At 41.3% G+C, this 27,841-nt stretch overlaps 2 protein-coding genes across 2 annotated transcripts in view; one reads left to right on the top strand and one right to left on the bottom strand.

The window, feature by feature from the left end:
* Positions 1-27,841, top strand: part of itfg2 (integrin alpha FG-GAP repeat containing 2) — a 46,746-nt gene that overhangs the window by 17,324 nt on the left and 1,581 nt on the right. The window lies entirely within an intron of this gene.
* On the bottom strand, positions 1,901-27,830 carry nrip2 (nuclear receptor interacting protein 2). Its single transcript, XM_067490364.1, has 6 exons — positions 27,203-27,830; positions 14,123-14,437; positions 8,556-8,638; positions 8,058-8,164; positions 6,235-6,287; positions 1,901-4,495 (listed from the first exon to the last, which is right to left on the bottom strand). Exons 1-6 carry the CDS (start codon positions 27,356-27,358, stop codon positions 4,379-4,381), a joined length of 831 nt encoding a protein of 276 aa, XP_067346465.1. The 5' UTR covers positions 27,359-27,830; the 3' UTR covers positions 1,901-4,378.

Genomic DNA, 27,841 nt, shown 5'->3' with positions numbered 1-27,841 from the left:
GGGACAACAGCACTTGGTTAAATTCATGCATCTCCTCACTTACACTACAGCTAGGCTCCTGTTTGTGGATTATACACCTTCTCACTGACAGGTCACAGAGAGTGATGGTGAATAACTCCCCGCCGACATCCTCTTTACCTCCGCTGGCACAAGGCCGTGTCCTCTCCCCTCTATCCTTGTTCCTCTACCCAGACGACTGTACGTCTGCTCAGTCACATTGTCACATTGTGAAATTCGCTGACGACACAGTCGTCTCTGCTGTCCGGCCACATACGACATCATAGTTCATCCCTGTAGGACTTTGTGGAGTGGTGTGGAAACTAATGCCTTGAGCTCAACATACATAAAACCAAGGAGGTGGTAGTGACATTTTTTCCCCAAACAGAGAGAGATGGCTGAATCAGTCCCCACCATCATTCAGAGGGAGCCAGTGGAGATTGTGGACAAGTATAAATACTTAGGAACAATTTTTGACAACCTGCTGAAGTTCTCCTCTAACACAGAGGAAATCCTGAAGAAATGCCATCAAAAACTGTACCTTCTCATGAAATTGAAATCATTTGGGACTGACAAGGATGCAGACGTCGCCGTCCAGGCCTTGGGACACAGAGGAGGAAGACAACTTTCGTCCCCAGGGCGGTCCAGCATTTAAACACTGAACACTGACCCAGCTCTAATGAAGCTGCCCAGCCTTACATTCTTCATTGTTCTTTCTTTCTTTCTTCTTTTTATATATATATAATATAATGTATATTATATAATACATACATTTTCTTTTATATCTTCTTATAATATATATATACTTTTTTTTTTAAATCTGCATTTCATTAGCACTTTATAGACTATTTGTATGTCTTTTCCATGAGGGTTGTCTGTTGTACTGTGTGGGTGGGTCTTGTGTCTATTGATTGATGTTTTTATGAGCTACATTTATGCCCTTTTAAATTGTCACTAGGGGACAAATAAAGTTTGAATTTAATTGAATTTGGCAACATTAATTTAATCTGAATTAGGGGAACAATTACAGACATCTCCATCTCTCAGGCAGCAGATTTGCCCTTTACAGCACCAGAAAGTTCAGACTCTACCTTTCTGAATATGTTACCCAACTCGTCTGATTTCGCCTCGACTCCTGCAGTCGCCCGCTAACGGGGCAACCAAACATCACTTTGTAGCGCTGTGTTACTGGTTGGGACGTGGGGGACATGTTGTGATCTATGTTGCCTGTTCACCTGTAAGTGCGACTGTGGTCACTGCACAGCTTTAGTTTTGTTTTGCTAAGTCAAATCCTGTTCAGAGAAGGCAGAGTCTGAAGTTTTATATACACAGGCCATTTACCTGCAAAAAAGGAAATATCATTTCTTCTCTATCTGGCACTTAAGTCCCACAAAACCGAAATATGTTATTTCATAGCACTTCGCTGTTTGTTTGCTTTGGATAAATGCGTCTGCCCAGTGACTAAATATGAATAATCAGTTAGCATCAGCTTGAAAATGTACTTATCAGCACTGTGCAGATTTGTGACTCGGACTTGACCTACAGGACTAGAGACCTTAAAATATGACTTGCAGAGTTGATGTGGTACGTATAGTGAGATGGAAACCTTTGATGGTCAGAGGGGTCAACTGTCAAAGCCGGTGGTGTTGTGGGAACATCTAACGTGACTGTTTGGCTCTTTAAATAGCAGAATGTACCAGTGAAGGGAACATACGGGCTTGTTTTGCTAGTACAGACCCTGGGAATTAATGTGAGATCTAAGAAAAGTACAGTCAGTCTGCCAATTCACGTTATTGAGACAGACGGAGATTAGAGATTTTAAACAGCTGCACTTTCACATAATAGGCCCAACACTCCTCCACGCTGTGTCATTTCATATTAAAATTGAGAATACAAGCAGAGCTATAGCCAGAATACATACTTTATTAAGCAGAGAAAATACTGTTCAGAAGAAGAGAAACACCAAAAATAAATTTCTGTCATACATCGATTCCTCTCACACCGTGTAGGAAGGTCACTAGTACATCAAAGAGAAACAAAGATTGTCGATCTATGCATGGACAACTTTCTTCCAAAGGTTAGACAGATACTGTAGCACAGTCCAGAGCACGGCACGGTTCAGGTGTTATTAAAGCAGAGCACGGTGGCCTTCGGTGAGGCAGCTCTCCTTCACAATATGAAGACACGGAGAGGCAAAGAGAGGCAGGTGGCACTGTAGTGGGGGAGTTCGTTCTGTTCCCACGTGACGGCAAACATGAGGTGTCAGACCGAAGAACGTACCACCTCACCCTGAAGGTGGTAAAGAGACTCTGAAGAAAGCGGAGCACGAGCTTGAACACTTCAGTCAAGAGATTGAAATCCCCTGAAAGAGGCAGGGAGGGAAGGCGGCTGGGTCGGCTTTAGGCAGCATGTTCTGAACCGGAGCCCAGTGGGTCGGTGGGGGGATGATAGGAGCTTTATCTGCCACGTGAAAATGGAGCATCAACAAGGCAAAAAAAAAAGTCATAAAATCCTGCCGTGACTCCTAACACACACATACATGCACACGGAAACACACACATCCACCAACCTCAGGCTTTCAACTGGACACAATCAGACAAGCACGTGAACATGCAGACTTCTACAAAGGCAGAACTTTACAAAGTCATGCAGATGGAGGGGTTTTGATATTTCTGTAGCTGAGTCTGACTCAAATATATGTGGCTGACTTGGTGTGAAATCAATTTTTATGTTATTAGAAGGGGTTTAGAGGGAACTACTGCACTTAGCCCTTTGGAAAGAGCTAAGGGGCTTTAAAAAGCTGAACATAAGGGCTTCAGAAACTTATATATATGATGGTTTCCTCCTCACATCTCCGTCTTAAGGAGGCAGCCTGGTCCAGATGTAATTACATGAGATTGGCTCAAAGTTTCCAGTGAAAACCCTTTACAGAGCATCCTGAGTACAGACACGTTATAGATGAGTCGTGTCTTAAAACAACAGTTCGACATGTTGGGAAATATGATGATGAAGATCTTTTCCATTCGAATAACAGTTTGGTAAATGTGTGACTTTAGCCAGCAGTTGTTAAGATGTGGCGTGATTGAATATACAAATCTTATCTTGGTTATACATCTGGACATTAAAGTAACACTATGAAACTGTTTTCAAATATCTTAAAATCTTACGGTGGAGAAAAAAAGACATATTTGGAAAAAGATTGGCTGATTGGCTCTTTGAACCAATCAGAGACTTTTAACAATTTCTGCTCCATCACTAAGTTTTGCAGCTTCTTATTTATTGATATTCAACAGTGGCTGACTCCTGAAGGGCTGTGCAGAGCGTAGCAGAGCCTGGCGGAGGGTGGAGGATCAGAGCAGGGAGGGGGAGCGTTGCTGTAAGTAGCTAAGTAGCAAATATATTGTTCAGTATCTAAAAGCAATGAAAGGTTATGAACAGATATGAGAAATTGTTGGTGATAGGCAAATATAGTTAATGTACTAGACTTAGGGTTAAGTTTGGATCCTCCTTCATGCAGTTTCAGCGTAAGGGGCTGCAAACGAAGCCCTAAACCCAACATGACAATGTTGCACATTCAGCTTGTACAAACTTTATCATCAGAAGTAACAAAAATGATCAAGGCGTGTTTATTAAAAAAGAATTATAGAAAAATAAGGACAATTTTTAAAAGTGCCAATTTTATACCCCTTGATGAAATTTACTCTAATTTCTGATGAGGAATCTTTTGTGCTAATGCTAATTGTGCATTAAATATTATGTGGAAAAAAATTCTTTGCTTTGCTCTTTTATACTATTTCAAAATAAGTGGGTACTAAATTTTGCAAATGACGAAATGATTATGTTTCCGTTCTTCACGCTAAGCTAAGCTAAGCTAACTAGCTGCTGGCTATAGCTTCACATCAAGGCCTCCATGTGGTGTTGACCTTCTCCCATCTATCTTTTAACAAAAATATCCCATAATATAAAACTCTAAATTGAAGTCATTGTTGATTGATTGTGTACAATTAAACGTGACTGAAAGTGACTGTTTTTACAGCCAGATCACAAAACTTTTCACTAATATCTTTTTTGGGAGCTTCAGTGCACTCTGACAGCTCAACAGATGATTTGATTTCATATACATATATAATCCTAAAGAATAATTAGACTCACAGATTGGATTAACTCATCCGCTCTGTAACCAAACTAATTTAACAGAGGAGATAATCATGGGAAATGTCGTAATTCTACAAACACAATGATGTAAACTGGAGAACAACAGTGGCAGGTTCCCATCCTTGTTCTGGCAGTGAGGGACACTGTGATCGCACGGTCCGGACACAAACGGCTTCGAATGTGCGGCCGGTCGACATTCGAGGCAGCGGTCGCCGCAGAGTCGAGCTCACAGGTTCTCGTTGGTGTCGTGTTGGCACTGGGTGTCGGTTGAGGGATTCAAGAAGGGCAGCTCCTCGCCGCAGCCCTGCAGCTTCAGGACCCGGCGGCTCAGGTCCAAGCAGCACTGGGACAGGAGACAAATGTCATTACGTTCTTTACGAACTTTATTCTTTCCCTTTCCTTCCTTTCTTTCTGTTGTTTTTTCCTTGTTTACTTCCTTCCTTTTCTCCTTCCTTCTTTCAATTGTTCTTTCTTTCTGTCCTTCCTCCTTTATTTTTATTCTTCTTTCCATTGTTGCTTCCTTTTGTTCCTCCATTAATCCCCTTTTCCTTGCTTCATTGTTTGCCTGCTGTGTTTACTATTCTTTGTTGCTTCCTCATTTTAGTCCTTGTCTTTCTTTCCTTCTCAGATCCTTTGTCTTTCAGTCCTTATAAATTTCCTTCTGTTCATTTGCAGAGAGTTCCCCTGTTAAAGCGTTAAATATATTCATTTCTAAGTGATCAGCATACTTTTCTTTACCTCATTACCTCATCTAGTAAAATAAAAGTAAAACAGTCTCACCGCTTGAGGACTGTGAAAAAAGTGGCTCCGTTGATAGACTCAGCTAAACCAGTTACAACCAGGCCACATGTGCTGTAGATAATTGTTCACTGTTTTTTTGTTCTGTCCTTCCTTCTTTTGTTTAATCATTAAGGAGCTCAAATGATTAGTCTGGTCAGAAATTAAATGATTAACAATCAAACATTTTATAGCTGATGGATCAGAAAGTAGCCTCCTCAGAACAGCTACCCTGTATTCACATACAGGATACGATGACAGTTTCTCTCAGGTCTCAATAGATCAATATACCTATAGTATATTGTATGATAATACAACTATGCTGTCAGCGATCTCAAGCCAAACTCATCCCTCCTCATTGTGTTTTCAGTACCATATTTTCACACTTTAAGATCTTTAACATGTTTTACTCACTAAAATTCAAACTTGTTGGTTTTTCATTATTCAGATTTTGGCCATTGGTTCCAATAATCTTTGATATGTTTTCATCTTGTGGACCTGGTAGTTGATATTGTGCTCGCACCTGAATTAACAGATTTTTAAAAAACAATTTTCTGTATTCGCCTCTATTCAGCTGATGAACGTAACTCTAATATCCACTCTAATTTAGCTCTGTTTTTACAAACTATGGTGGGAATTTCTGCCACTTTAGTCGTTAATGCTGCATAGTGTTCACCAACTGCAGATTGTAGCTGCTTAAGAGCATGAATTCAGTGTTGTGGAAGAGCCATGATGGCTGTAACTTGCAGAAACTGACAAATGTAACACTTGAAGTTGTTAGTTGAAAACTTTTCCTCCATTCTGAAATACAACTTGTCGTTATCAAATCACAGTGTGAAGTTTTCTCGCTGTTTCTCAGTTGAATAACATTTCACGGAGGCCAATGACTATTTATGGCATTAATCATAATTAATAAAGACTCTGCTCATGACAACTTCTAGTGAAAGTGACTTGCAAAGACATTAAGAAGCTCATTTACAAAGCTAGTGTTCCTTTCGTGTCCTTAAGTCCCAGTCTAATTAGATTTTTAGTAGAATATTAACCAGACACTGTGCATTTTTCAAATGTGCACATATAAAATTTTTCATAACAGGAAGTTACAATCTGGGATGTACCTGCACAGTGGGAATCTGAAAGCTGTAACACTAAAATAACTCTACCCAGCCTTTCCCACAGTTCACAGTGCCTAGAATGTTCATTTTCCTGTCAGCTCTTATTTAATTTTCTGTCCTTATTTAAAGGCATGTGACCATCTGTGTCTTTAGAAACACACCAAAAGGCAAACGATACGAATGAGGACCTTACTTTAAGTTCCGACAGAGTCTGAAGACCCAGGCACAGCTCAAACACCTCATCCTCTGAAACAGAAAACAGAGAGGGGAGATAAGGGCATGTGAAAAAAAAAAGAAAGAAACTGAATGTAATAATTGCTATATGAAATTCACATGGATACTCATTAATTAGCAGCGTCATGTGAACAAACACACATTAGCCTGAATCCCAGTTAAGTCATCACCACCACTATATTATTATTGACTGTGTTAACAGGTGTTACAGATGTACTTGTTAGTTGGGTGTGAGTTTTGGGTGAAGTGAGAAATTAATGTTCAGGGCCCAGGGGTTAAATCAGAGACTTTGGTGAGCACGAATGAACGAGCAGGCAAAGACAGGAACCTAAATAAATAAAAATAACAATCGTTGTTCTTTATTCTGTGACATAATCCCCATGACAAGCCGTAAATCAGGATGAAGGGGAAGACACAATACTATGTCTGTAGCTCCGTTGAAAGAGCAATTGTCCACAAACCACTGGGACAGTGGTTGGACTCCTGGTCCCGAGCTACTCAGTGGTCAGCAGCTCAGAATATGTGTTTTTTGCCTCTTAGTCAAATGACCCTGAATAAATAAAGGTTATAGGGAAGGTGCATAATGTTAGTGCAGGCTGGTTTCCTCTTTGCCCATCATGTAAATGCCTGATGTTCAAAAGCATTTCAAAACGAATTCACATACAATGAGTTTAATTGCTTTGATGCAAATCCACAATCTTTCTCTGAACTTGGGACGCTGGAGTGGAACTCAGGTCTGTGGGCCGACAGTCCTGGACTCTGTACACCGTCCCAACGACGCCAAACACCTCCCTGCAATTTGCTGTACTTCACTAAATGTAGAGTTTGGTTCATTCAGAACATATGTAGCATTGGAGCTCGTGTTCCCTTTAAAAACACATTTGCAGTTTCGCTGCACGCGAACGTTGTCACCTGCACGCGAGCTGGTATTTCTTACTTACATCAGAAGAAAAACAGAAACTCACTGAGTCTCAAGTCCATGTAAGAAGAAACACACTGAGGAGTGAGTTGAAGGAAAATGTCTTTAAAAGGAAACTGACCTTTTTCCTGACAAAAATAAACCCTGGTAGTTCCTGTCCAAGAAAGTGATGCAGAGGGTCACCGATGATGCAAATGTAGTCGCTGCCCTCCCAGTTTAGACTGTTAGTGTTTACTATCTGCATTGGTCTTTGGACCAGTGCCCACACAATGTCAAATTAGCACCAGACTATGTCATCAGGATCCTGGACTCCCTTTTTATGAAGTTTGGCTCCAGTTAGCAGTTTGCCTGTTTTATTTTCGTGTGGTGACGTGGAGAGATATTCTTAAATATTGGTACATATTCTTGTAAACCTAGCAGCTGTCCTGGTAGCGTCAGCCTGTGTGTTTTGACGTCTGGAGAGCCAGCAGCACCATTTGTGAACGTGTGCCGGGGAAAAAACATGGAGGCTTTAGCCGTGCTAACAGCAATTGCACTGGATGGATTGTGATGATGTTTGATGTAGTTGGTCCTAGTTTGCAGATAACAAAACGCTCTGCTGGTCCTCCCGTGGTTTCTGTAGCACCACCACGAGGCTCGTGTTTGTTTTTTTACAGCGTGATATCCTAACAAATATTTGATTTATGGTTGCCAAGGTGATAAAATATGCTGACTCGGGGAGTCCTCTGACCACCTCTCTAGCACCAGTGAATTTAAAAGTTAGATATATTGCAGTAAATGATGGCAAAAGCTGCTACTGACATCCCACATTGTGTTTAGCTTTTTCTACATCCCCCTTTTCTAATTCAATCCAATATTCTCACCTCTGACATGAGCTGAACACTGGACCGTCTGTCTGCCCAGCTGCAGCTGCAGAGCCGCCACTGAGCTGCCCACACCACACGGTGAACTGTCCTGACTGGGCACCAGTCTAATGACACACACAGGGTCACAAAGTCAACATCTTTAAAACCTTTTTGAGACATTTTTTTATCAGATGCAGCAGAAACACTCACAGATTCCTTATTTTTCACTGTTTACCTGTTACCTTTAGAGCTGATTTGAAATGGATACGAGCATAATTCGTCAGCTCCTTTTGCCACTCAAGCCACAGTGCTGTGAGCGGCAGGCTGAGATTTGATTTATGTTCAGGTCTTTAAGGCTCTTGAACAATCCGCATTATTTCTCATTATAGCTACGTTTATTTTACTACAGAAATGTCTTTACCTTTTAGTTTTTTAGGTAAAGGTTACTTTTCTTTAATCAGTTGCACGCAGTGTGTCGTGAGTGCATTTGCAGCGGCGAGCAGGGTGTTTTCTTACCCCAGCCTCTGGCAGCAGGTGGTGGAGATGTGGTTATGTTGGCTGCCGGTGTTGATAGATGCCTTGACTTCAGCCTCGCAGCACTGTGGAGAGGACGGACAGGACAGGTTTGGGTGTCACAGTGTGGTTTTGTTTTTTCCCCATTCACCCGGGCACCACAGCACGCGAGGAGACGACCAACTACAACAATGCACTAACACACTTCTGAGGAGTCTTTGAAAGCCAATGATGTATTTTGCCTGTGAGATTGGTCTTAGTCTGTTTTGAGTCTCTGGTGGGGGTTTTAACAGTGAAGGTAAAAACACAACCAAACAATCACAGATCAAGGTTTTTGGGTTAATCAGCTGATGTGTTCGGTTCATGTTTCTGACAAAATGCTGATTCTTCAGTCTGCTGAGTGCTGAGACCTAATGATCTCAAATGTATAACTAAAGCATGAAATATTAACTTATAGTCGTTTGTTTTAACAACTCAAAGGTCACAGATTTGCAAACAAAACTGTTTTCATTTTTTAAGTGTCTATAATCAGTATTAACAATGGCTCACGTGACTGTGAAAGGTTTACTTCTCGGTTTTGTGGCCAACGCTCATTCTTGAGGTAACATAGTTGATTAAGAGGTGGTTAAGGTCCTACTATAATGACCGGTGTCTACATGTCCAGGAGACGTGGGGTTGGGTTTATTGACTGTTAAGGGAAAAAATCACCTGCTGGTCTTATTGCAGAAACCTCTGAGGTGAACAAAAGGTAAATGAGTTATACCTGAGTAAACACAGAGCACATAAACTGAGATGATTCTTCACACAGTGTTTGATTCTTCAGAGAAGTGTTTCCACAACATAGACAGTTTCCTCAGCAGTTATTCATTAATCCTCCGGTCACGGTGCTCTGTAACTGCTGGATGGGAAAATAAGCACTAATGAGTTTCCCATGTTTGCCTAAACAATATTGAGTTTATTGGTGTCTGGAGTCAGATGTGAAGATGGATATCAGTCACATCAGTGTGAGGAAAACTGGAAGAAAGAGGGGGAGGGGGGAGTAAAGTTCACCACCAAATCCTGGATAATTTGTTTCCATACAAACATCCGATCCTTACATTAACTTAAATAACTTCTGCCTGTAGCAACCAGTCGTCCAACTTTCACTCTCACACACACACACACAGGTCATTTGTCCAAACCCTCTCACAACACGAACAGGTCCATTTATTGACATAGCCCCCCACCCCAGACGTTGGACGGCAGCTGTCTGTTGAAATTCCACCTTTTTGGGTCCAGGCACCAAGATAGTGAATACTGTATGTGCCCAGTTCCAAAGTATGTTACATTCAGAAAATCCAAAATGCTGGATGTAGCAGTTTGGTTAGTGTAAGGCACAAAAACATTAATTAACATGATTGGGTGCTTTTTAAATCTCATGCTTTGTCACATAATTTACGTCACTTGCTTCACGTCACCTGCCTCTGTACGACAAAGAACCAGACAGTTATTCCACACTCGACTAAATCTCTGGTCTTCTGTAGGAAAGTCCTCTTATCTTTGATTAGAAATGTAGTTGAGTAAAAGTAAAGATATGGTTTACAGATATAGTGGATTAAACGTAGCCATTATGAAATCTACTTAAGTACATGTGAAGCCTGTGCACTGACTCGACTGCAGCTCCATGTTTAACCGATGTGAGAGTTGTATAATCTGATCTCACTCTTACAATAAAACAAATGCATTTTCAAAATGTCCACGTTAATCTGTCAAACCACATTCCCGCAGCAGAGACCCCCTGTTCCGTCCTCCACTGGCACGTGTCTTATTCTGAATCTGACGGTTGCTCTGTTTCCTGCACTTCATATCAGTTATGATAAAAGTATTTCCTCCATAGTGCAGCAGCTTGCAGTGGCTCATGAGAACCTTTGTCTGTTCATCACATGATTGTAGAAAAAATGAAGAATGAATAATGTATTGAGAACATATGGCGGCTCTGCATGCATGTGAGATAAGCAGGATGCTCACACAGTTCACTGCCGATCAAACCTTGAATAAATTAGATATTTTTACTTCTAAAAATGATGAGACATCTCAGCTACTTTCTTTATTCATTCATAGTGAATTCTATCAATAATGCTTTAAGGAGGAAAAAGTGGTGAATGTTTTCTGGTTTCAATAGTAATCTAATGATGGTTACAACAACGCATCAGAGGCTCTGGCAATAACTGAGGCTCACTCTCTTTAAACTATCAATAGTAATAATTTGAAGGCCATAGGGCTTCATATAAAGAGATTTTGTAACATCTACTTGGGTTTTTACTATCCAGCCGCCCGAGCGCGCCTGTAGATCTTTCTGTCCCCGTCATCTCCTTCATAAATCAATACCTTACCCACTTAACCAGAAGATATTTTCCTCTTTGGAAAAAATACAGCTGAGTTTCCATGAGGCTTGTTTTGATCGCTCACACTCTGTGCAGGCTGAGCTTAGCCCCCTTTGTCCTCGCAGGCACAGCAGCTTATCAGCAGGCCCACAAACCTGCTCCTTTGTCTCAGTCCCAGCAGTGCAAAAAAAAAAATAAATTAAATATCCCTCTCGCTCCCTGAAGTGTAAAAATAGTAACTGAATGTGTAACCGAGGAACAAGTTGATGATAAAACCCACTAAAGCACCGTGAGTAATAGGGAAAAATGCTGAATGTACTGAATAAGTGGACTATACTAGTTGTAATACACAAAAGCTGTATTCAGTTCTTTCAAAGGATGCAAATATCTTGTCAGACATGGCTGCAGTTCCCTTTATTAAATTTCCAAAATATTAGCTTTTAACCTCATGGATATAGTTTAAGTAATGAGGATTTCTGCAACTATTTTTGTCTCAATTTCTGTGAAACGCAGAACAGAGTCAAGTAAATAGAGTCAAGTATAGAGTATAGTGTAGTTGAGCTCACTTAAGAGGTTATTACTTTTAGAGGAGTTTTTTTTGTTGGTTTTGATCTTTTAATGAGAGAAAAACCCATCAAAATGTGAGCAGACCTGTTGTTTGATGGAAGGATACAATATACTGAAGTGAAAGCTTGTTACACAGTAAATACTGTTGGGCTGCAGCTAAACTAAATAATATATCACTGGCATTTTACAGCTGATTAATTAACCATTTAGTCGCTGAGGGGTCTGAATAAAGTACAATTTTCAAACTACACTTTTTGTCAGATCAAATTGTAAAAGCTTGAAAGTATTTTAATTTAAAACAATAAAGAGGAAAAATATGTAACAACAAGATATTCGGTAGGTTTTCCTTAATAGAAAGCAACTCAGTTGTTGTAATTTACACTTTAGTCTTTAAAGCTATATTATATATGTAGCTGACTTATTTTTTCAAACAGAAAACCACATGTGAGGAAAACAACCTGCTCTATGTTCATTTTCTGTGATATCAGTTGTTTTTTCTGTGGAAATCTGTTCAAATAAATTAAGCAGATACTTCATCGAATTCATTGTATAAATCAACCGTCAGAGTCTTGATGCTTGGCCCATACTGTGGCTACACAGTGTTTAGAACAAGCTAAATCTATATTTTGTATTTTCTGTGACCTTTCTTCATACACTTGTCACTGGAACCGGGGAATCTCCATGTGAAACCAGACAAGCATTAGTGCCTAATGTCTTTCAAACTGTATGAAAAGACAGCATGAGTCATTACACACATAATGCTTTAGTTTTCTAGTCTTGATTGATTGAAACACTTTACACAATTTGGAATAGAAGCTAAAATGACCAACAAATACACATCGTATTACTGCTTGGCAATGCAGGGAACATTTACAGTGTCCAGCGTTTGTAAGGAGACGTGTTAGGGTGTTGGATGGGTCACAGCACTTTTAGCCAAAAGACTGGAGTTTGATTCCAGTGTGAAACAACTGCTGTTGTTGTTATGGCAACCAGTCACGTGTTGCATGTCATGTGAAACCAGGAGACTGTGGCTGCATCCGTAATCACCCCCTGCTTACTCACTCGTTACTTCCTGTATAATCTAGAGGGGTGGAGCCAGGGGGCTGGCCTGGCCTGGTCGCCTAAAATCCTGGTCGCCAACCCCCCACGTGGCACCGTCTGCCAGAGTAACAACAAACTTTCAGCACAAGGAGAACTGACAAAATCTGAACAATTAATTTAACATTATATATGACCTATTATAAAGCCCGTTTAAGTTGATTTCAGATATTTTGTACATATGAAGATTATCCCTGCAAAGCTCATGACTAGTTGGAGTAAACAAATGGCAGATAAGTTACACGTTTGACATTTCTGACACTTTATAAACACACTATTTCACTTTCAATATACATTCTACTCATTCCATAAAGGTTTTTAAATTTGAGTTTAAAACATTTTAAATAATGCATCAAACAGTAATTTTCTCATCTCTAAAATGGGGAGCGTTGCATTGTGGGATACTTTGAGTGCACTGTATCATGGATAGATTTACACACTCAACATTCGGACACTACTGCAAAACACACATAAAGTGAGTATGGGGAGGATTTCAGACACAGCCTGTGACAAAGCCCAGACAGTTCATTGGGTCTGAAAAAAAAACCTGTAGGCTAGAAAGTCAGAAGACTTGTTTAAACTACAAGCCTGTGTTTGATAAAGTTTGAAAGATGTGGGCAAACACCGCTGAGCTGTGTGGAAAATGTTGGACCCAGTACCTGTAGTGACTCAAGCCACAAGTATACTCAGTCAAAACTGATTGTTGGATTCTTGAATAGGTTTCTGAAACCACACCCGCACACTCACGCCCACTTCTTACTGTGATTGGACAGCTGTGCAGAGGCGAGAAAGGTGTTTCTGATGCTTTTCATAGCAACAGCCCGGTGAGATGCTTCATGTCCTCTCAGCCAGACTATATGAGAATGTGCTCCATGTTTAAACGTGCATCACCCCTCTATGATGGCAGACCTTTCAGACTCTTTAGTGTGCAGCTGCCTGGAAACAACTCTCCTTACAAGCCTGTTCTGATTGGATAAAATTAGTCTGTATGTAGCATTTTTTTATTCAAGTACAACACTAAATTACTGGAATGTCCCTTGTTGTCTCAGCTGCATCCTAAAACACCTTTTTGAGGCATTACGAAAATGTCTTATTCATCCTTATCTGAGTCTGCCTCTGCATTATCAGTAGGGCCAAAGTAGCAGTTTCACGTAGGAGGCTACAGGGGCCAAGGTGGGCTACAAGCAGGTAAAACCAAACCCTAGGCCCTATGCTTCCATAGGTTTTAATGCCACTTCATTGTTGCTTTTTCTCCCTTTTGTCCACAATGTGACCCGTTTTAGGACCTTGTGCATTTGGGGCCCATGTGGACTTGTTCACCCAGCTGGTCTTGTCACCAGGTGACTGAGTTATCCGCTCACCTGATCCAATCACGCAGCTTTTTGTGTGTTGTAAACAGAGAATAAATGAAGAAGGCTGTAGATGGTGAGTCATGAGAGCACAGTGGGGCTGTCTTTGTCTCATTTTATGTTTTCAGTTTTAATGGAGAGTGTCAAAGCATGAATGTGGGTGAAGGCTGTCATAGCTTATAGGGTGCAGTACCTTGCATTGAACAACCAGAGCTGTGAGCAGGGTTGAGCTCCCCGTGTCCTCAGTCTTCTCAGCCATCTGTCTGGCTCCAGCTTCGCTGCTGTCGTCCTCCTCGTCCGACCGTAGGCTCCTCTCGCTTTCCTCCAGAGACTCCCTCTCTTCCGTGGAGTCGTCGGCTGTGCTCTCACTCCTCTCCTCGGCCTCGCTGGGTCCGTCCTTGGTGTCGGCCAGTGGGGAGCGAACCCTGGCGCTGGGGTCCCGAGCCTCCCCTCGCAGCCGTGTGATGTTTCCCTCCAGCAGGCGTCGCTGGACAATGCTGTGAGGTTGCTGGAGAGAGGGAAACAAAAGATAACAGGTTGCGAGCTTGTTGGGAAAGTTGGTTTTAGGCAGAAATTCCAAAAATTGGATTGTTCACTGTAGTAATAATAAACTTTTGACTTTCGCAATACATTCAACCGTTGGAAGCCTCTGCTCCCACCGCCACACAACATAATACTAAATGTTTTCTGATCCCAAATCACCGGGACATTAAGAAATGTTCAAATGAACAAACGTGTCATGAAAAAGCCCAGCTATCTCCACCTCAGCTTTAAAGAGGCATGAGTCTCACATTCTGACAATAATTACTTGACTCTCTACCGCGTTTTATAGCATCTTTACTGTTGTGGCCCTTTTTCACTGTACTTGTCTGTGCTGCTTCGAGCAACATGTGGTCAGATGTTTTCACCCTAAAAAGCTCTAAAGATCCAGTGTACGTCACCTGCACCAAACAACAGACACATTTAGCAGCTAATGACTGAGATATTTCCTCCGGAGCGGGTAGGGGGACAAATCTAGGACTTTCAATAATCAGGTGGACAGAGAAACAGCTTCAAAGAAATTAGAAGGTTGTTCTGTGAGTGTCACCGTGTTAGAAGGTGATCGTTTGTGGCATTTGCAGTTTGTTTCAGGCCACAAATAATGAGTGATTGCAGATTTAAGGAGAACCTCATTCCTGAGACATCAAAAAGTGCCGCGCTGTCCAGTCCCGTCCGTGTTACACGCCGACACTTGGGGCGTTCGCTTTGGTGATCGACGCTCTGAGCTTCCAGGTTAGTACAGTGGAAACACTGACGATTCAGTATCTGATGCCTTAAGCGGTGAGGTAACATATAAAGTGACAAAGACACAGGACTTTTCCACGCGAGGACAGATTTCGAAGTTATGCGCTTTAATGATGATCCTCACATAACGTGGCATACGGTTACTATAATAAGGAAGTAGGTGTGTGATGGTGTCACTAACGTCATTTATCTTGGAACTTAACCTGAGCCTGAACTATTTGAGCCCTACACTAACCCATCTGCAGCTCTGCATCAGTGTTTCTGCTGCACAACACCATCCTTGAAACGTGGCTCATGACGGCTCTGCCTGACTCCGCAGCTCTTCTGTCATTGTGTGTCCCTGGCAAACGACCTTTGACACACATCAAATGTCCAGTCATACGACTGTACATTTCTCATTCCTTAGGAGCTGTGCGAATAGGGCTGAGTGTGTGATTTGTTGTGATGCACACTGACACTGTGGATGATGGCGTTCACGGTGACACGGTGAACTAAAGCCGACCATTTTGTGTCTACGAGGGTTCTCTATGCGGCAGCTGTGGCTGTCTGGCTCTGACCTCCACTCAGAGATAGCTTATGCAGACAAAAATGAATAGCGGCGATGGAGCCCGCTGCCCGATTCCCTGTTTATTATTTGACATTAGTGGTCACTGTTTGATGTTCTGCTCTGATTAACATGAAAACACAGTGATGCTGGATTCTGTTGTTAAAGAATTCCTGACCAGATTTTGGATGAAGACGAGGACGATTCCTCGGGGCGGCAAGCAAGAAGACAACTAAAGAGCATATGGAGACAGAAAAATAAATGAGAAATGCCATCGAGGGCTGAATGAGAGAGACTGACGCTGCTTAACCTTCTCATGGCTGTAATAATGTGATGGTGTGCTGCCTCACTCTGTAAATGCTGTAAAGAATACTCTGAATTCCTGCCAAGCTGCGGAACAATCAGCAGCAATGAAACACTTGAAAGTCCTAATCACCAGCCTGTCACTGACTTCACTTTACCCATTCGTTCCTGTCTGAGCTCCAGCTGTGGCTGAGCAGCATTTAGCTGAGTTATAAACAGACAGTGATGGTGGCTTCTCCTCTCCTCTCTGTGTCTCTCCTCTCCTGATTCCCTTCCATTAGCTTTCGTTCTTTTCCTTTTCCTTTGTGGACGTTCCTCTTTTGTCCTAATTTCTGTCTCTTTGTCTTCTTTTTCTTCCCATTGTCTTCCCCATTGTCAGATGCTCTTTTTTTTCTTTTCAGCTCCACCGTTACCTATTTCTTTCATTATGCTTCTTCCTTTCCCTCCTTTCTCCTTCATCCTGTCTCCTACTTTTCTTCCACTGTCTTTCATTCTTTCTTTTCTCGACCCGTTTATTTCACATTTTCTCCTTTTTGTTTTTCCTACATTCTGAGCTCCTTTCATTGTTACATTTTCTCCCACATTTCCATGTCTTTTCTCTAACACTCTCCTGTTCCATCTTTTTGTTATTTCCTTACATTGTCTTTACTTTTTCTTCTTTTATTTTTCCTGTCTTCATTTTTCTGTTTTCCTTGCATTTCCTCATTTTCATCTGTTCAACTCATTCACTTAATTCATTTGTCTCATTTCCTCTCCATTAATTTCCCTTTCACCCAACATCATTTTTCCATCCATTCTTGCACTAATATTTTTTTCAATTTCTTTCCTCACTCTTCTCATTCTTTCATTTCATTGCCTTCATTTTCTTTTCCTTCATCTCTGCTTCTCTCCTCCTTTACTTCCATTAGCTTTTTTTATTCCTGTCATTCTTTTTGGTTCCTTCCACTTTCTTTTCAGTGTCGTTTCCTTTCCTCCTTTGTCCTCTTTTTCTTTTATTTCTCCTGTCTCTTTCCTCGCGTTAACTTCCATTTATTTTCTGGTTTCCATCTCTTATTTTCGCTTTAATTTCCCTTAGCTTCCTTTCTTTTCCTCTTCTCTCCTGTTGTTTCCTACCATTACCTCCCATTAGTCTCATTTTTAATGCTTTTTTAATTCACTCCTCTGTTGTTTTTCAATGCAGTCAGTAGAAACTGTAAAAACAATCTTCTTCCCACATCCTTTCTCTAGAGAGCTTCTCCAACAGAGGCATTCATGTTTATTCTATTATATTCTTCCTCTGGCCTGACAGCTTTTCTCTGGCTCTGTTTGTTTTACCAGTATTCCACATCATATTTTAACCAACAAAACTCCTTCACACCCATGCACTCGCTGTCTAAATCACACATTTATTATGATCTTATTTTATAAATATGCGACATACAGCTTGCTTAAGGATGACGCGAATAGTGAGAGGTCTGTTTGCATCTGTGGAATTTGAATCTGCAGAAGTAATGGAAGCAGTTTTTTAATAAAGTTGCTTATCAAGTCTGGAGCTATACCAGTATGATTTTATTCAATAGGCATGAGATGAGAGTCGTGTCAAGCTTTAGGATTTTGGAGAAAAAAACTTGGAATCCAGTGAGACAGAGATTTTTCTCTGAGAGCAGTTTTCCCTCATCTCTGCTCTCGTCAGACTGCAGGGAAGCAAAGATTGAATCTGACAGACAATGAACACAATGCAATTTTAGTCATTTTCCTCATCATGTCTCGCTCAGTGTCTTCTGGTGGTTGGCATCTGTTTCTGCAGAGCCCGACTGCTCCGGGGTCAGCTGCAGAGCAAATCCTATTAGCAACAACAAGCAGTTAGCGAGCGGCGTTTGGAGTTGCCAGTAGTGCTACGGTTCACTTTACAGAAAGCTGTTGAGTTTTTCTTACATGTGCAGATCTTTCAAACTACGAGGAGGGACAGTTGAAAGACACAAAAATTTTCAATTTACAATAAACAAGAAGCTGCTAAAGGTGTGAGTCAAGTCGAAATTATTGAAATTCTGTGATTAGTTAGAAGGACGGGCACAATGCATTGATGCTAGTTTTGTTCTGGGTACGTTGGCAGCAACTCTTCATAATAAGATACATTTTAGAGCATTTTTCTACTTAAAAAAAAATTCAAAACGTGGATACTCTTTACTCTTTAACATTTTTGCGTGTTGTATCATGAGTATTTTTTATAATTGAGGTTGGCCCTATAGAACCCAAAACCCACTTCATATGTTGCACTTGCTGCAGGTTAAACCATGCGGAGAGTCTCTTTGTAAACTCTCATATGAGGCAAATTTCTTTCCTCGGAAGATTTTAACATTTCTTACTTCCCTCCACTGACTGGTGACAGAGCATCAGTTATGGCCTCCGTGGGTTTATTGTCAAGAAATCTAAGAAGATAACAGGTAGCATCGCCCCATAAAGACAGTATCTATCTGCTGTTACACGTCATCGAACGGTGACTATTTTCATTGTTGAAGCATCTGGAGTTAAATTGGCGCGACTGTGACGATATCTCTCTGAACATTAATTCACTGCATGTGTTCTGGTTATTGTGGCAAATAGAGATGCTTTCACTGTGGTTAATTAGGCTTAGCGGAGAGCTAATGAAATTGATTTAATACAAAGTCCATCAGTCTCCATTTCTTTACAGGAAGTTTGTGTGTGTGTGAGAAGCTTGAAATGTTTTGAATTTTTTTTCTCATTCTGCAATTTGTTACTTATTTCATGTAAGGTCAAAGAATAAGTTTACAGATGTTCAGTCACTGTGTGAACAAATCCCACAAAGAGACTAAGACATATGTTCAGTGTGTGATCATGCTTATTCTGTCTGACACACATTGTTGCACTTATTAGATTAAAATTACACATATGCTTATGTAGTTTTCTTTTAGTCCTGCTGTAGGAAATATTCACTAGGCCAACAAATGGGTATTAATCAACAGCTAAAAATAGTCTGAATACAAAAACATACAGTTAAACAGCTAAAAAATAAAATACAGCTAAAATAAAGTTACAAAACAAAGGCTTTATGCTTATGAATTTATTCCAAAAAATGAGTTACAGTGTCGACCATAACCTAATAAAGGTACAGGATTCATTCTTTTTAAGTAACATTTAGAAAATTAAATGTTCTTTTGACAGCGCTGCTTTGTTTCTAATGTTCCAATCAATACTGTTTACTGTTGGCTCTTAGGTGTAAAGAGTTTTTCTCATTTTTCAATGAAGCTTCTGTTCTGTGCTTCTTATTAAAGGACAGGTGGACGAGCTTGCAGGGCCCCCACCTTACTTTAAAGTGTAGGAAGGACATTTGGAGGGGGACAACCCATTGTTGTTGTTTTGGTCTTCACATTTGATTTTTTTGACCATAATGTCAGCGTTGTCCTTTAAACGCACATTACTAATGCTTCATGCTCTGCAGCATCTGCTCTGGCACAGTCGGTACAGCGCTGAATAAAACTGATCTGCTGTGTCACTGACAGTGTCCCCTTTGTTTCTCTTCATACGTGGTCTGTTGCTGATTTATCTGATGTGTGTCCTGTGGTGACCCCTGAACACTACCCAGACCGATCTGGTCTCCTGCCAGTTGGACAGAAAGACAACAGTTACTTTATGACACCAGCTTTCCATGTCCTCGTCTCTCTCTCAGTTCCTCTCTTTTTTTTTCTCCCCATTTCTCCCTCTGAGAGCTTGATTAGATTCTAATTTTTATGTGGACTAATTATCTGTCTGCAATAGGCTCCTCTCTCCAATCCAACTGCTCACGTGAGCTTTCTAATGGCCTCTTTCTCATTGTGACCGAGGTCCCCAGCTGATGACTTCCTGTCTCACCGACCTGGAGGCTCCAGCAGCTTCACGTCTGTTGCCTGCCTCTCAATCTACACCACAGTGCCTGTTTTTCTCTGTTTCTCTTTACATTATTTTTTTTCTGTGTTCATTATGTGTCAAAATCCCGCTTGACATCTCATGTGTAGCCAAAGCTCTGCTGGTTTAAAATGATTTGTGCAGTCAGAAAAGGGTCAGATGTGGCCGTCAACAGTGTTTAATAAACTGCATTTGATTATTTAATCCATCTATGGATTGTTGAAAGGCTGAAATTATTAGTCACCTAATTGGCTTTTTTTTAGCTGTTTGTTTTCATTTTATGCCTCTGCACAGGTGAAGCATTCGTTTTTGGGTTGTCCTCCGTCCTTTTCTTGCGGACACAAAATCTCAGAAAAGCTGTGAGAGATTTTCTTCAACATTGGCTTCTTCAAACATCCACTTCAACTCAGATGAACTGATTAGATTTAGGTAGTCGAAGATCAACATCATTGTGGCCTCATATTGATCGTGATCTTGTTAATGCAGCGACTCAAAAAGGCCTATAGAAAATTTCATCTGGCACAAACGTCCACTACTATTCACGGGGGAACTGATCGGGAAATGAGTCTGGACAAACAGGCATGTAAGCTGTGACTTGACTGGTTGACAGAGGAATACAACTGAAGGCAGTGAGGCAAGAGAACAGGAAAAGGTATTTGCTTAACTTAAACGAATAGTAATACTTGTGACTAAGACATATCTGCTTTCAGCAAATTAATCAGTGTGGTAAAATAGTGATACAGCAACCAGTTAGCTTAGCAGGATAACTGAAAACAAGGGCAGACAAGACTGTGCTCCTGTAAAATCCATCCATTATCTGTAACTGCTCATCTGCGTAGGGTCGCGGGGGCACTGGAGGTTATCCAGGTGTCATTGGTCAAGAGGCGGGGTCCACCCTTGACGGGTCGGCAGTCTGTCACAGAGAGACATACACGGACCTAAAACCATGCACAATTAACCTAACATGCATGTGTTTGGACTGTGGGAGGAGTAGCCAGGGAGGACATGAAGTTAGTTGGTGTGAGTGAAGAGGATGCAGAGGACAGGGTTTGATGGAGGCACGTGATTCGCTGTGGCGACTCCTGAAAGGGAACAAGCTCACTTATGATTGTGTTTCTGTATGTTTTGTTATGCAAAAACAAAAGGAAGTTGTGGTTGTACTGGGGGTTACGTGTCCAACTGTATCTTTTTACCCGGCTTTGAACACAGTGACGCTGTTTCCCCCATTTCTAGTCTTTATGATATATAAGCCAATGTAAAAATTCTCTGGCTGTAGCTTCATGTTACGTAGACAGACATGAGAGCAGTCTCTCCTGCTGTTCCTTTTAGAGGCAAGCTGTTCTAGATTGAGATTTTTAGCACAGTCACCCCCAAACCTTAATTTGAAGGAAACCATTTTGCTGTTAACATTTTATAGATAAAAAGATTTGAATTCGTGTGAAGCCATTTGGAGCCATTCTTCTTCTCCTGCTTCCTGTCTTTATGTCAGTGTCATGTGTTCTCTCCTCCTCTGTTGTCGGGGTTGTTGTGTGTTTTTTCCGAGTATTTTTAGCCTCCTGTCTCCCTCCCCAGCACTGAGGGAGCAGCTGAGGGGGGTGTTGCCGCCCATCCACAGCTCCAAATGACTCAGAGAGAGACGGGTTCACACTAACTGCTCTCTACCTAATTGTCCGGGAGCTAATAATACAGCCTGATCTGAAGCGATTTAACATGGGTAGTTTGGAAGGGAAGTGGCTAAATACTGAGAGGCTGATGATCACGCTGAGTGAACGTGTCCTGTTTGTTCTTCACTTTGACGTGCGACTTTGCCTTATGGGGAAAAATAAACAGTTCAGAGCGTGAATCAGAGGGCACGTGAATATAAAAATCTGTCCCAGGATGAAATGAGAGAATACCTTTCCTCACAGTTTTGTGTGTCTTTGAAATGTTATTTTTAATGCTTAACAGGTTTTTCTGAATGAACCCGTTTCTGATAAGACATGGATAAATGTACTGCTGCTGAATGCAAAAGTACTGCAGATTTTCCCCATCATCATTTCCTCCTATACAGCAGTCCTACATCCAAGCCAGCTCTGTTGCTTCTGATTGTCCTCTGAATTACCTGGAGACTCTAGTCTTTTGATTAGACAGGCCTTCACACACACACACACACACACACACAGGTTTCAGATTCACTCATCTGTAAGACGGGACATGAGTAAGTAGACAGCTAAGCTGCAGGGAGAAAAGAGGGAGGCTTTGCAGCAGCAGACCAAGTATGTGCAGAAAAACTGGGCTGGTGAGAGTTTATGAGATTTTAAAGGTCACTCGTTTTGTGTTGGAGCTTCCATCGGACAATGTGCATGTTTAAACAAATCACTTAAACCGTTTAAAACCAAATGTGTTAACACATTTAAATTAAAGTATCATTTCATATTCATTTTAGCTTGAAAATGCAAAATAAATGTCTGACGTGTCTGATTTTGTCAGACACGTGTGAATGATCGAAAACTACAACTTCACAACCACATATGAAACAAACACAACCAGTTATTACAGCCTGGTCCAAGAGCAAACGTTGTTTCTCTTTGTCACTAATCACAATGATTTTGAAGTGATTATCTTCATAAAAATGTTACATACTGGGGCTTTCATCATCAAACAAACCCACACGCGGTGTGACTGTCCTACAAACAGAGTAGTTAGTCATTTCACGCTTTTATGCAAGAAGAGGGGGAAGTTAACGTTCAGTGCCTTGCCCGACACCTAACCTGTGTACTGTCACCCCCATCATTCTACTGAACCACCTCCATGGGACTCATCGCTTCACTCATTTAGAAAAAAGAATCTACCAATGTTCCGGTTTTCTACGAAGAAGTATTGTTTGCACTTTAGTTCCTTTGTGGTGAGAGACAGGGTTGTAATTGTAGTTCATTTTCAGACATATGCTGAGATTTTCTTCGACATTGGCACAAACATCCACATGGACTCAGATGGACTGATTAGATTTAGGTATTCAAAGATCGACATCACTGTGGCCTCATAGCAGTCTTGTTCTTGTTAGTGCTAGGACTCAGAAAGGACTAGAGGGAATTTCATTACATCTTCTGCTGACATCCACTTAAATTCATAGATGAACTGATTAGAATATGAGTCTGGGCAAACACAGGAGTACAACTGCAAGCTGTTTGCTTCACTTTGAGGAATACTTAAATTCTTTTGAATAAGATGTATCCGCTTCCCTGCCAAGAGATAGAGGGGGAAATTAATAAGTATGTGAAAACTAAAAATGCAGCAGCGTTAGCTTAGCATAACTGAAAACTCTGCATATTATATAAGATACAAAAATTATGGTAATGCAGAAGGACCCAGCACCGCGGCTTCAAAACCACCGTTATTCTTCTGCATCCTTTCATTTCTAAAGCTGTATGAAAAGTGAGGGAGTGTGTCCACTCAATGTAACTTCCAACCTCATCCCTCCAACAAACTCATTCTCTCCTGTTTACTCTTCTTACATTTTACACCCATGAATCAACTCAAAGCCGTACACCACATTTCATAAATCAAACTGTGCATCCTCCCTGACCTCATCTGCTGCCGTCTCTTTCTTTCTCTTCCATCGCTCTTGCATTAAAGCAGGGAATTTTGCCCTTTTCATTCTCACCGCTCTCCTCACTCTGCAGCACAACATGGCTGGAGTGATTCTGCTGCTGCTCAAAGTGAAAGGACCTCAGGCTGAAGAGCAGCAAAACAAATTTCACTCTTACATAACAGGCTGGGCTGCTGAATTGCACAGTGGACAGGCGAGCGTGCAGAAATGAACAGGGAGAAACACAAGGTTACAACTGAAGTGTCTGTGTAAGACCCGGCCTTCACTGAGAAAAAATGTCACTACTTTTAAAAGCAGAGGGTTGCAGCAGACAGTTCATTTGAATATTAATAGGAAGAATTAGACATTTGGCAAATACTGAAGGGAGAGTTGGATGAGAATATTTAAACGATTCAGAAACTATCTGCATATTAATTGGCCTTGCGGGCAGATTCAATTGCACACAAACAGATGTGCATGATGTATCTATTTCTTAACAAAAAACAATGAATCCATCAGCACTTGCACTCAGTTGTCAGTTCATTAAGTAATCCAGAGTACAACAGCTGTAATCAGTGAAAGTTTGCTCTAAAATCATAAGATATATACGAAAATACTTGGTATTAAAAGCTGAAATGTTGACCTCTTGTCTCATATATATCTTTTGATGCCAAACCCAAATTTCAGTATACAGAAAAATAAAGGAATTGGCCTCACTGTTCCTATACTTTTGGAGGGGAGTGTAGGTACCTGCATCTAGTCTTCACCTAGCAATGAATCCTATAAATGACATTAAGAACGATCGGTGACATTTAAAACACAGGCCAAGAAGAGCATAGTAGTTTTCTAGCAGCAGTGGAGTTGCATTAAATCAAATATCATGATACACACAGGATTTGTAGTCAGACAGACAATAGGTTCTGCCAGCTTTGGATGATCTCTTCTTTTGTGTGTGAAGGTTTGGTTTGCCTGCATGTTGGGACCGGCTGTCTGCAGAGATGAGATACAGGAGAATTTCCCGAAGCTGCTTTAACGATGGAAAATGCTCGTTAAAGAAGTGTGTGTGTGTGTCTGCGCCTGATTGCATTTTTGATAACTCCTGTTTTTGAATGAAGATGAGCTGCTCTCCTAGGACAAAGTGATTGGTGTTAAGACGAAGGGTTTTAGTTTAGTTTTTAGGCCCCTGCCGGAGATGCTAAGTCACAGGCTGTTGAGCTCCATGAAAGTCGTATTATTAGGGAATCACATTGGGATTTAGATTGTTTTTTCATTTTATGTTTGGTTGTTTGGATGTGTGTTAATGTTGGACGTGACTTGTGGTGCTTGGAGCTAAATGCTAACATCAGCAGGCTAACATGCTCACAGGGGTGAAAGGTCATTTACTTTATTTTAATAATCAGATTCCGAAAGTAAGTTAACACATAAATGTATTGCAACAAAAGTGTTCCTGCCTTTGAAATGTAGAGAAGTATAAAGCAGCAGAAAATGGGTACAATCAAGTAGAAATATCTTAACTTGTACTTAAGTTCAGCACTAACTCTCCACCAATGTGTGTTTACAATGACTGAAGTTCCGAACAGCCACAGGTCCAAAATGCTATATGGTTTTTATTTTATTTGTAAAATATGATCCATCTTATTGTTGTATTTTATTTTTGCTTTTTTGTAACGTGTCACTAAATGTTCCCGTGCAGTTTTAGTCCGTCAGAAAAACCAAATGATGTTCAATTTACAACAGAGAGAAAAGACAAAGGTAATAAATTGTGCACATGACATTTTTCTTGTGCACAAAATATGAAATATTCAATAGTTTAGCATGTTAGCATGCTAAGTGTGTTCATTGGCACAGACACAGTGTGTGTTGGGCTAATGTGAATCTCATTAGCTTTGCTGTGAGGAGAGGAGACTAAAAAGGTTTTCTTTTTAGAAGCACTGAGTAAAAAGTGTCACTGTTACTGACCTGTTGCAAATTAACCTAATTGACTTTTCCAGCCTGTGTTGCTGCCATCAAATTCAAAATGAGCTGTTTTCCATGAAACGGTAAAATATCTCAGTTTCAACATCTGATATGTTGTTTGTGTTCCATTGTGAATAAAAGGTTGATGAGATTTGTTTTTCTTCCCAACTATTCTGGAATTGGGCAGCTGAACATTAATCCATATGTCTTTGAGACAGTGTTGGACTGACATTACTGTCCACAAAGCAAACTGTTTATATGATTATACAGCTACTTATATCCACATTTTAAAAGGATTTACCTCAGAGAAAGGGTGAATCCATTTGTTATTCATCATGTCTGTACTATTAGATTAGAAATAATGTAGGAGTCAATGAAGATGAGCAGGAGGATGAAGGCTTTTTCTAGCAGGAAGAGTTGGTATTAAAATCTGGCAGACATAAATGCATCACAGCGGGATATTCACTGCTGCCTTCCTGTGCCAGAACAATTGTTCTGAGGTTCTTGGAGAGCTCCAGAGGAACCTGGGAAGCCGCTATTAAGTCGGAACTGTGAGTGGTGGAGCAATAAATTGTTATAACGATTATCCCAGGGAGTTTCTCCAGAGTGTGTGTAACGGCCTCGATTCAGGCTTCTGGAGGAAGAGGAGGGGAAGAGGTTGGAGGCGTCCCACTTCACATGCAGGACTGTCTTTTATCCTATATGTCAACTCGAAGTCGTACGTCTCTGAATGTATAAGGGCGCCATTTGAAGTGGCCCTGGCTCCCCTGTATGCAGAGTGCACGACCCTGAATCTTCCGTGTCCTTTAAGGCAGTGCAGCACATGCAGGAGAAGAATGCCTCAGTGCAAACAGTGGCTGTACCCTGTAACTGACACGGGACCAATGCAGGTTCAATGGGAGAGTATGCTGCTTTACTTTTTGTGACTCTGGGAAACTCGAACTGACATTTGTTTTTAGGTTACTTCCTGTGGCTCTAGTTTTTTGGGGAGTACAGCTAATTGAATACTATAGGTATAGTATGATAGAACCTGAAGTTTTCTGTTGGTGAGACACCAGACAGTTTTACAACACAGTCAGCCCATAAACCCACAGCCGCACGTACTCTTATTTTACAACCATGGCTCCCTGATGTGCTCGGCTCACCGGCAGGCTTCTGCAAACTGCCAGCTATTTCAGTTGGGGGCCAGAATAAAAACTTCAAACTGACATGATGCATCACATTGCCTCTTTAAACTTCACTCTGTCTCCTGTACGAGTTCTGGAGAAGCAGCAATCGGCAGAACAATATTTCATTTAGCCAACAGCAACAAGTCTACAGGCTGACACAGGGAACTTCATTACCTTTACCCGTACAACTCTTTGGGGAGTACTACTGCATATGTACGTTGTAACGTTGTATGAATGTTGCTTTAATCATAAAGAGTGAAAATCTGAAAATGTATAAACGCTAGAGAGGCTTGATCAGCTGCTGCTGCTGCTGTAGCTTCTCATACCCAGTGTGTAATGTTAGGATGCCATTGCAGTTAATTTACTGATAACAAATGTGTAGAATAACAACGAGGCCCATCATGAAAACTCCGACACGAGTCTGAATGTTTCAGAATAATTACAATTTCTACACCTTGAACCGCTTCTACTGGACGCTCTGTATTTAAACAACTGATCACCTGGCAGCACACTTCACAGCCTCCAATCAAATGAGTGCAGCTTTACATTCTCTCCAAGTCCACTCACCAAGTCTTTGGACGTGCCCAGTCTCTTCAGCCCGTCCAGGGGCAGGAGGTCAGCTGAGTCCTTGTGTGTGAACTGAGTAGCCTGCTTCAGACGCCTCTGCTGGTGCAGGATGGCTTTATCCCGGATGGCTAGCTCGCCTTTCTTCGCCTCACTCATGGTCTCGGGCTGTGAAGCAGTCTATACGGATGCTGTCAACAGATGCACGGAGACGGTGGTCTCGCAGCAGCAGCTGCTGCAGCACTTGCAGTGGACAGACTAAAAGTCCAGGCAGAAGAAGCCCCCAGGTTGTTGTTTATGTCCTTTATGAGCAGCACAATAAATCTGCAAATGCTGCCTCCTTCCCCGTCTTCTGTCGTCCCTGAGACGCTGCTGTCTCTGTGTGTGCTGTGCTCTCTCTCTCTCCCTCTCTCTCTCGCTCTGTGTGTGTGTGTCTCTGTGTGTGTGTGTGTGTGTGGTTGTAGTCCTTTGCGTGTATTTGCCTCAGCAGCTTTTCCAGCTATTGTCCTGTCCTGGATGTCTCTCTGTTGCGCACATGCATCTTCCTCGCAGTGTCAGGATGAGTTGTGTCTCTTTCTGTGGCTGTGTGAGACTGTGTGGGGTAGGTGTGACTGAGAGAGTGTGTTTGCCCCTCCCCTCTGT

The sequence above is a fragment of the Channa argus genome, chromosome 21, assembly GCF_033026475.1.
Source record: "Channa argus isolate prfri chromosome 21, Channa argus male v1.0, whole genome shotgun sequence".
Classification (NCBI taxonomy): domain Eukaryota; kingdom Metazoa; phylum Chordata; class Actinopteri; order Anabantiformes; family Channidae; genus Channa; species Channa argus.
Note: the sequence above shows the minus strand (reverse complement) of the source record. Positions and strands in the feature narration are given on the sequence as shown.